General features: G+C 39.0%; 1 protein-coding gene across 1 annotated transcript; it reads right to left on the bottom strand.

Moving 5' to 3' along the window:
• Positions 1-2,815: 2,815 nt before the first annotated feature.
• tmem169b (transmembrane protein 169b) lies at positions 2,816-4,297 on the bottom strand. Its single transcript, XM_062432218.1, has 2 exons — positions 4,024-4,297; positions 2,816-3,475 (listed from the first exon to the last, which is right to left on the bottom strand). The coding sequence occupies exons 1-2, from the start codon at positions 4,295-4,297 to the stop codon at positions 2,841-2,843; spliced, it is 909 nt and encodes a 302-aa protein (XP_062288202.1). The 3' UTR covers positions 2,816-2,840.
• Positions 4,298-10,688: the final 6,391 nt, after the last annotated feature.

Below are 10,688 nucleotides of genomic sequence, written 5' to 3'. Positions count from 1 at the left end.
CCATAGGGAATTTTGCTAACTTTGTCCTATGCTCACAAAATTCGGTACACATATGTATTATACCCACATATGCAAAAAAGCCTCTTGACCTCATGACCTCAACCCAACAGGAAGTCGGCCATTTTGGTTTTGATTTTTCCCGCCTAAAATTAACTCCTCCCACAGCGTTCGCCCGATCAAGTTCAAATTAGGTACGCAACATCTCCAGACCTAGCTGAACTTAAGTTGTGCTCTGCGAATCCGTAGGTCAAAGGGCGTGTCTGCCAGGGCTCAACTAACTTTGGCGTGCTCGCCATGTACATACGAGTGGCTCTCACGCCCACATACTTCATCCAATCAGCTTCAAACTTGCTGGACATGATGATGGCTCCGCCCTGAACGTCCCGATATATTAACTTCCCACGTAACTTTAATTATAATTGTTATATGTTATTTCAAAGCATCTTCACATTGGACAGGAATACAGTTTTTTAGGAAAAATACTTGAAACTTTACTTGAATTAAAAGAAGTCATATTCAATAATGTTAAAGGGTCTAAACATATTGGAATCAGCCTATAAAACATCTGCGATGTATTTTTTTTTTTGTCCTCGATCTTCAGTGTGGTTTTGACCAAGAAACTGCATACTGTGTTTTGACTTTAGGTTGTTTTAGCATTAATGAACAGCTGATAAATGTGTGCAGATGGTGTTTTTGTCCAGCACACACTGCTGACCTTGCATTGGGACATATGGATTTTCTTTAGTAATCATCCCATTGTAACACCAGGGTGCAAATAATCAGATCTCAATGTACCCAGAACTACTCAGAAAGCCATCTGCATCTGTGTGCGACATGCAGGGATGAATACCGACTTGTCTTAAGTGTGTGGAAGCAGGCAGAAAACAGAGACTTGTGGTGCATTGCTGTTTAACACACACATAAAAGACAACCCACACCACTATATAGATTAAAAAATGACCACATAATTGCCATGTAATGGTGTACACTTTATTTCATTTCATTTGTGTATTCCTTTACTTTGCCTGTATGGACTGTAGGTTCACAACATGTAATGTGGAATGCAGGAAAAAGTCCCATACATACTGAATTTACAACCATAGAGCCATGCCTTTGTGAAAATATAACTGAATTACTTTACTCAGCCATAAATATTTCAGTCACCAAATAAATCTAATCTGTAAACCTCATCAACCACATCAGCTATGTATTTCAATCAGTTAGTAATGGCTGTTTGTAATACATTTACTTCAAAGTGCCGGAGAATAAAACACCTAGCTACAACAATGTCAGACTGAAATATTAAAAATAAATTAAATCAACATTAAACATATTACATGAAAATGTAAAAGGAATTCTAAGGTGGAAGTTACTTTATTTCATCCCTGTGTGAACCAAGCTTGTGAAGATATGTAGGTAATATCAAAGACATCTTTGTTGATGGTGCCATAAACAAATTAGGACTTGACATTTGTCAGTTTGTACTGACTATGGCTTAAATCATGGCTGGATTAACCTGCTCGTGGGGCCATATGGGCAAAAAAATGAGCTGTGGTTCGACCGCCCTTCCTCCCCTGTGTTGCCTCCAAGTACACATCAAGTGCCAGTACCAGTCATTCATGTCAACATTAATTTTACCTTGAGTCAGATTTTAAATTGATATTCTTTAGTTGTATTGGATGAATGTGCTGGTGTTGATGGTTATCTTTAGATTTGTCTTCATAATAGTTAGTGCGATTGAAACTATGTAACAGTCTTGTATGTAAATAAATGTAGAGGCCCAGAAACCAACAAGCACTCTAATGCTCTGAGTCTTCCTGGCCCCTAAATCTTCTGTGTTTGAGTTTGTTTGTGGTAATTTAATGAAATACGGATCTATGTAGGGATAAGCACCATGTAAGCTCAATATTATGTGGAATAAGAAAGGCATTTAAACCTGATGTTGACACAGAGCCGCTCCACAGGACATGAGTGACTTTCCGTTTAAAATGGCCAATAAAATTTGGAATTTACGTACGTAGTTTTCACAAACAGTTTTTAAAAAGGAGCATTTCTGGGGCACTTGTGTGTCTGGCACCATAGGGCAGTTATCCACTTTTTGTGGTTGGTAATCCAGCCTAGCCTCAAATACAGTGCCTGCAAAAAGTATTCACCTCTCATTGGAAGCTTTCATGTTTCATTGACTTTTTTGGACACAACAAATCTGTGAAGTGAATTAAAAATACAAAAACGTGTTTGCATCAGCACCTTTCATGGGACACGTATGAGGTGTACCCTTTTTGTACGTATTGTATGACTTTGCAGGGTGATTGTGATGACTTCATACACAAGACAGTGATGCCTTGGAAATGAATGCTACTTTTGATGATCAGTGATCACATTTAGTTACAGATATTTACAGATGAAGTGAAACTCCAGTAATGTGTCTACTTATAGTTTATCCACTCCAGGAATCTAGGCCTGTGTGTATCAAAAGTTGTTTGAGTGCAGTTCAATGATTACTGGTGGTCATTTAGCGGCCTGAGGGGAGCTGTGATGACCATAATAACCCGTGGGTTACAAAAAAAAGACCCAACTTTACCACTCCCATGCACAGAAGCATAATTTGAATCCCACAATGGTTTAAAATGTTTGTAGTAATAGTTCAGCAATTCAGGATAGTTCAGGCAGTGCTTGACAAGTTGTCATTTTCAGAAAAATGTACAGTGACGCAGCTTTAAAATACTCTCCTGTGACATGACGTGAACCTTCTGGCATTTGTTTGTCATATCACCAAATCAAACCCCTGTGAAGTCCTTTAACTTGAGGCCTGCATCAACAGACCTCAGTGTCACCCTGTTTCACACTGATGATGTCTGGGCATGTTCACTGGGGGCTTTGCTCTGCAGAGTGCCAGAAACTGTGTCAGAATCAAGCAGCTCTACTATGCTGTATGGGGAACAATCCTCCAGACCCAGCTTCCCGCAGGCCCAGCCGCAGAAGCCTTTCTCCAGGTCTCTCACTACCTGCCACCACTCACTGAAGGCCCAGGACACCTGCACAACAGCGGAGTACAGGGCCAGAGAGAGCGCCACGGGCATGATGAGCATGGGGTAGAAGATGATGAGGAAGGGGCATATCGTAATTTTATGCCAGAACGTCCGCTCCTCATTGTACACCAGGAAGACATTGTACCAGGTGAGTGTGCCGTAGTAGAAGGAGGTGATGAAGGACAGGAGGAAAACCACAGGGAAACAGGAGATGCTCCACAGGACAACGTGGGGTCCCTGGCACACGCCTAAACCGCAGGGGCGCTTATAGCCCTCCCCTGCCTCACACTCTGCATCAAGACGCTCCTTTGACCTGGCCAGGTCTCTGATTTCCTTCTCTGTCAAAGTGACGTGTATGTCCACCACCTGACCCTTCTTCTTGCCCCGGGTGATGGTGCCTGTCAGAGTCACGTAGCGGCTGTCTGGAGGAAGGTTCCAGCCTCCGCCTGTTAAGATATAATATGACACAAGACATTAAGGCAGGTGTCAGACAGTGTTGGAAGAAGTACTCAGATGTATGGATTTTTATAGTGTCATCATCAACGCAAGGCTCTTGCTTTTTCGTCTTTATTAGCACGGTGGTTGATATTGCTAAACTGGAATAATGCTGCTCCTCCCACCCACACTCATCTTATCAGGAATATTACGTCTAATCTTAGACTACAAAAGATCAGATATACTGTTAACCGTGCCCTTTTTTTTAGTATGCGTGTGTGTGTCCATTTGTGTGTGTATGACTTGTTCTCTGCTTTTTTTTTTAGGTTTACTTCTTGATTCTCTCCCTAAATTCATGTTTTTCTTATATTTCAACACATAAGATTTACAGTACATCTTATCTATCTTTGTTAATTTGATGTTGATGTGCATTCAAGGAAAACTCAATAAAAATTTCTTGAAAGAGAATTTCATGGTGTGCCTGTTATTATCACTTGTGTGTTTCAGTAATAATAACGTGTGGCTTGATAACTTTAAAAGGATCTGACTCTCCTCTCACCTTCACTTGTGGGTGTGCAGAGGAACTTAGCTCCCTCCTCATGGCTCCTCTCTGCTCCCTCCTCAACTCCCTGGTCCTCTCCCGGTGCCCTCTCTGTCTCAGAGCGGTACACAATAATGGACTCTGGGCGCGGGTCTTTCTTCTTCCTCCTCTTCCTCCTGATGGAGGGTCCCACTTCTCCATCGTCGACATGGTTCCCTGACACGTCTGATCGTAAGGAGGTCATCTGGGGGCTGCCGTCTCCTTCAGTTTGAGGCTCGTCTACCTGAGCCATACTCTCACCTAACTGAGTAAACTCTCTAACACAGTTTCCTAGTTATAAATCTCCACTCATTGTGTTTTAAGTCCAAGCAAGAGTTCTGGTGATAAAAAAAAAAAATGCACACACATATAGAGAGAAGGGGGCATTAGAAAAAGCAGGTGTTCATTTTTAAAGTCACAATAAATAATCAGACATAATAATCCTCTATGCACAGTGATCTTGGCCTAGATTCTGCACCAGCAGCCTGTTTATTTATGTGCTGGTGTTGACTAATAAAAATCTAAAAAATGTCACATTATCATGGTATGAAATAGCATGAGGCATCTTGACAGAAGAAATCGCCCCAGATAAATGACAAACAAAGCTTGATACATTTGACTAAATGGTGGTGGGTTGTGGGAGGGGGGGGGGGGGGGGGGGGGGGGGGGGTCTCTGCTAGCCAGTGACACTCGGTGGATGAGCTGCGATCTCACTGTTTGAACACAATCAGCCTATTTCTAATGCTAAAACATCAGAGAAAAAACTACACGATTCAGTGACGGATTGTGGCCATTTTTCAAAAGAATGCATAGCGTGATAAGAGGATGTGAAGTCGACAATGAAACCCATTCTTCAGACAGCTGATCCCCTCCCATTTAAATCCCACCCATGTCCGCTCTTTTGTCTGGCAGCCGGCGGACAACATGGACTCAAAACTGGGATAGAAGGCCAATCTTACCTTGAACAGGCTGGAACAGCACCGAGTAGATCAGTTTTATCGTGTGGATATCAATCAGCACATTTGTCTGGTACAGTGCAGCAATCCCGGTGTTTTGGCCAGATGCGCTACGCATAAAAAAGGTTTCCAGAATAGCACTAAGCCCGCCCCTCTAACGCTGCCGTCACGTCACGTCCACAGGTTACGTCTAAAAACAGCACATCTGTCCCTATATAAAAACAGAGAAAATGATTTAAGATAAATTCTCATGACTTATATAATAAAATGTATATACTTTTTTAATTTATTTTTTAAAATTTGATAAAATATGAACACGTCTCCGATGATATGAACTCAAATTCCATAACTGTTATGTTGTTGCAAACAATGGTGTACAAATATTACACGATAAGATGTATCTTTATTGATGAAATTCAAATTGACACAGCAGTAGCCTACAGTGGGAAGGCTGAAAGTGTACTAAATATAGACTCAACAATAAATTGGCTCTTGGCGACATCTGGTCTCAGAATATGAGAAAACATTTTTTGTTTACCAGTGATTTTATTTTTCATTATTCTAAATATGAAAAGAAAATCAAACCATTTTTAAAATTTCTGCTCATCCCTGCTCAACCACGAAAAAGATAGTGGAGCCCAGAGTTAAAACTAGACATGGTGAAGCAGCTTTTAGCTGTTATACTGCACACAACTGGAAAAAACTACAGAACTGAAATCAGCCCCAAATGTGAACATCTTTAAATCCAGGTTGTTCTCATGATTGAGCACTTTTAAAGCATTTTAAATGTAAGTCTTTCATTTGCACTGTATGTCGTTTTAATGATTTTAATGCAAATCATTATTTTATGCTGCACTCTCATATTGTATGCTCTATTTTAGTCTAACTTTTTATTTTCTTTCTCTATTTCTATTTTTCTGTACTTTGTTTTATTATTATAACTGGGTTATTTTTTAATTGTATGTTTTAATGTTTCCAATTTTTACTAAAATTGTTTTTTGTTTTTGTATGTTTTAATGCTTCCAACTCTTACTGTTAAGTGTTTGTATGTAAAGCACATTGAGTTGCCCTGGGTATGAAATTCGAAATATAAATATGCTTACCATATAACAGTTGAAAAACATGCATTAGAACATTAGAAAAGTAATCAAATATAATACGTTACATTACTTTGATCTAGTTACATGACTCGTTATATTTTAAATAGAGTAACTCATCTTTAACCCATTACATTTCTAAGGTAACCTGGATGTAACCGAGCTGACTCCTACTGTATGTGAACTGCGGTCAAATCAGCCGCCCTTATGTTTCGAGTGCGCAATTAATCATATTTTACGGTAATAATGAAACCACACTGGTGAGCTACTTTTTTCCCTAACTTTGATGTGAAATAAAAAAAACATAACCCTAATCCTGCCTATGAGATGAATTTTGTAATGAGATATTACTCCAAAAGTATGCAGTAAAAGTACTTGATAATACTTTCATGAATAGTACAGGAGGCACTAAGTCCAACAGTACAAGTATCTTGGACTACTATTGGAAGAAAGGTTCTTTATTTCACATCAAAGTTAGGAAAAAAGTCTTAATGTATCTCACCGGTGTGGTTTCATTATTACCGTAAATACTTAATGAATTGCGCACTCGAAACATAAGGGCGGCTGATTTGACCCGTTGGCAGTGAGAGGACAGAAAGACTCAGCTCGCTTTAATATAATAAATGTTAGACTGCTGTGAAAATGAACCAACAATTATCACTCAGTAATATCGACAGCCTCCTTTTTCAGACAGGTGAGTTGAATCATACGAGTTTATTTTAATAGTTGTCGTTTTGTCATTCGACGTGTGTTTGGCTGTAACATAATGCTAACCTTGAGCTAGCTGCTTTATGAACAACTGCTTTGATTTGGGTTTTCTTTTTGTTTGTTTGTTTGTTGTTGTTGTTGTTGTTGTTGTTGTTGTTGTTTTGATATTTTACAGTTCTCCAAACTCGTGAGCTTTCCCAACAGAAGAATGAAATCAACCAACAAATTAAAGGTGATTATATCTGAACAGTTATTTGTCTTAACTTAGCTTAGCAGTTAACCGCATACAAAGTAAGACAGAGTGGGTTTAAGACTATATAAATGTGTCTTAAAAAAAAGAGTCAGGTGCCCAAATGAACATTGAAACAGGTTGCCATAATCATTCCTCCAGTTCATAGTGACCATTAGAAGATCCCTCCATAATGCACTAATAATACACAACATATGTGGGCCAAAATTCACAAGCCTCCTTTTGTGCATTAATGTATTTAAGCTATATATATATATATATATATATATATATATATATATATATATATATATATATATGAAGCTAATATAAAGTTTCAGCCATCCAAATGAGTCAGATCAAGTAGATATCAATCAAGGTTACAGTCTTTTTAGTGCCAGTGTCCCTCTTTGTGTTACTATTCTTCCACTACAAAGGGAAACACTGTCAGAGGAAACACAGAGAGGGAATTTGATGTTAAAAAGACTGTAACTGCTTTAATAGCCTGTATGAAGAGAAAGGAATGATTACAGCAGGGAAAACCTCTTTTAGTGTTCATATACACTGACTGTAGTTTTAAGACAGACTTGAAATACAGTATGTGTTTGTGTGTATCAACAGTGCACAGAGCTGACATCGCAGACCGCAGGTTTTCCATTGAAACAGTCCACGGGGGTATCAAGAAACTTGAGGAAGAAATCCGGGCGAAGCAGAGCACTGGGAAACACAACAAAGCAAATGCAAAAAGGTATGACACTGTAAAAAAAAAATATGAGTAGGTAAAAACATTGCATTTAGTGTGGATATTTTCATTCACAGACTTCTGCATGTCATTCATGTAACTTTAGCATGAAGACGACTAACAGCCTGCTTCTTCAGTATGAGCACACATTGAAAGCAGAGCTGGAGAGCGCAAAAGCCAGCTACAACCGTGACATGTGGGTTCAGTTATCTTTGGTGTTAAATTATGATTGATATTTTATTGTGTGCAAATAATAAACAAAGCTGCATTGTTCTCCATTTGTAACCCAACAAGGGAAGTCTACGAAGAGAGGATTTCAAGCTACAGGAATATATTCCAGTCACATAAAGAGTATTATTGCCAAAATCCTCTCGCTCAAAAACTCCTCACGCTGCAGGCCAAGAAAGAGGAGATCGAGTGTAGGATCAGGTCTTGTGATGGTCAAATAGCACTGAAACAGATGGAGCTCGAAAATCTCACTGGTAATAAACTTTTTATATCATCATAACTTATTTGAAATGTTTTACAGCTTTTTACTTTTAATTGAATTTTTTGTCTGACCAGATCTACCAGTCAATTCTTCTTCTGCTGAGACGCTCCCAGACAGGTATCATCAGTGAATCTTGTAGATAAAAAAAAATAATGACACATCGCCTCCAGAAAAAGCTCCACTTTTACTCTGATTGAACTCATTTCCACTTCTAGTGTTTCAGGCCAGCAGCCGATAACCGAACCAGAGAAAGACTTAGACCCTCAGACAGAGGACGACTTTGACTCTTCCATTGACATGTCCTCTCTGCATCTCAACCAGTCTCAGGTACTGGGGTGCAATCATTCAGAATTAATGGCAATTTAAAGAAGATGACATTTTCACAATCATGAAATACAGAATGAAAACTACATTGAATATGGTCCTGTTATGAACAGCCACTCTCATACATTTGCACAGATTTGGCAGGATGGTGATAAAGAAGCTGCAGAGGCAAATGCTGAAGAGGTTCATGATGAAAACGAGGCCCAGGATGCACCCGCCTGCAGTGTTTCCCAAGAAGAAGCAACCAATGAGAAATACATGTGGTCATATCAACAGCTGGGTGGTAAGTAGAGGGAAGTCTATTATGTTTGGATGTTTATTTTCCATCAAACCCCATTAGGAAAATATTTATTTCTTTAGAGCAAAGTCGGCAAGATGAGATCCACGCTGAGGAGCAAGAACAGGGAACTGGACCAGGAAACCAGGTCTTGTCATCTACATTCAGTCTGAACCCAAAAGGCTACAGTCTTAGAAATATTTACTTCAGTTTAATTCACTGAGAACTACTTTCTACCAAGATAAGACAGCCAATGAAAAAGCTCCAGAGCAACTAATGAAAGTGTGTCTGTTTATTAATTTAACAGAACAATCTGTTGTCCCCGATTGTAACAAATAGTGTGCCAGTGTCATTATGGTCTACTGTAAATGCCTTTTTTAGAGGTTACCACATTCCTGTTGGACATGCATTATACTCAAGGTGTTTTCTGCATAGGAAAAGCATCCCGCTGTATCAGAGGTAAAGGAGACAATAGAGGATATGGATATGGAGGAAAGAGTAGCTGCAGAGGAAGAGCAGGTGCCAAGCGAAGAGGACAATGAGGGACATGCTGCTTTTTCCCAAGAAATTCAGTCTGCAACAGTGAAAACTGTGCCTTCAACCCCAACATTCCCATTTAAGTAAGGTTTTATCTGAGTTGTCCAACACTGAATCATTGTCAAACCTGCTACTAACAACTAATGTATGTTTCAATGTGTTAATGTCAGCATTAGCCCTGGTAGTTCCCCACATCAAGGGACCTCAGATACCAAATCTCCAGCTTTCCTGTTTGCTCTGGACTCTGGTCCGAGCATGCCGGGCTTCTCTGGATTTGGGTTCGATATGGGCTCGCCACAGGATGAGGTGAGGAATGAGCAAAATGAAAGTGACGTGAGAGAAATCACTGATTCTTGGTTTTGGACTTACCTGAACCTTTGTTCACCTTTGCAGGACTCACCTTTCCCCTTCACCAGCTCTTTCTTGAGCGATAAGGTACTGCGTTTTTCCTCTAAAATGTCTTTTTTTTATGAAGTGTGAACAAAAAACAGACACACCAGACTCTGTTATTTCTTTTCAGAAAACGACGGAATCAAAATCAAGCGGTAAATATCAACCCAAACCTATATTTTTGTGATTTGCGTTACCAGCTTTGAACTAAAGGTATGTATGTAAATTTGCAGGCCCCAACTTCCTGTTTGACCAACCAGAGCAAAGTGAAGACTTTCAGTTTGCGTTTACCTCCAAAAGCCCCCAGACCACCAAAAGAGGAAACAGCAGTGATGATTTTCCATTTTCATTCAACTTTTGAGAGTTAAGCAGAACATCTGAAATGGTGAATTACTTAAGTTTATAAGAGCTAGATTCATTAATTAGTTTATTTGGTTCTTCTAAAATACTCAAGTTTAGAGTTTGTGGTTTAACTTCATTATAATATATGTATATATATATACATATATCTACAATTCTAAAAATCTTTTTTCCAAGATGTGACTTTTCCAAAATGCATTTCTTTTAGTTCTGTTAAGTGGTGGCTGTTCATTTGTCTGTGTATCTTAATATCATATTTCACTATTTATTCACACTAGAAAGAACACTCTTCTACCAGTATCACTGTTGAATATGTTTTATTGAAGCTATGGCATGAGTCTCAAGATAATACACAACAAATGTTTATATTCCCTTATAGATTTCCCTATTGTAAGTACATTAGACGTGAAGATTGTCACATAGTGTAATAAACTGCATATTGATATTTGTGAATTACTGTTTGCATTATTATTGACAGAAGTGGTGTTTCAGTCCTACAGTCTTTAAAAAATAGAAAATGCTTATAGTCATACT

Source organism: Scomber scombrus, chromosome 13 (assembly GCF_963691925.1).
Source record: "Scomber scombrus chromosome 13, fScoSco1.1, whole genome shotgun sequence".
Classification (NCBI taxonomy): domain Eukaryota; kingdom Metazoa; phylum Chordata; class Actinopteri; order Scombriformes; family Scombridae; genus Scomber; species Scomber scombrus.
This window is presented reverse-complemented; position numbering and strand designations above follow the sequence as displayed.

What these genes read in the sequence shown, in the direction of transcription:
- tmem169b (XM_062432218.1), bottom strand. Translation starts at nt 4,297, where the DNA reads ATGGCTCAGGTAGACGAGCCTCAAACTGAAGGAGACGGCAGCCCCCAG. An exon ending in CTGCACACCCACAAGTGAAG is followed by an intron (nt 3,476 to 4,023) that starts GTGAGAGGAGAG and finishes ATATCTTAACAG; the next exon opens with GCGGAGGCTGGAACCTTCCT.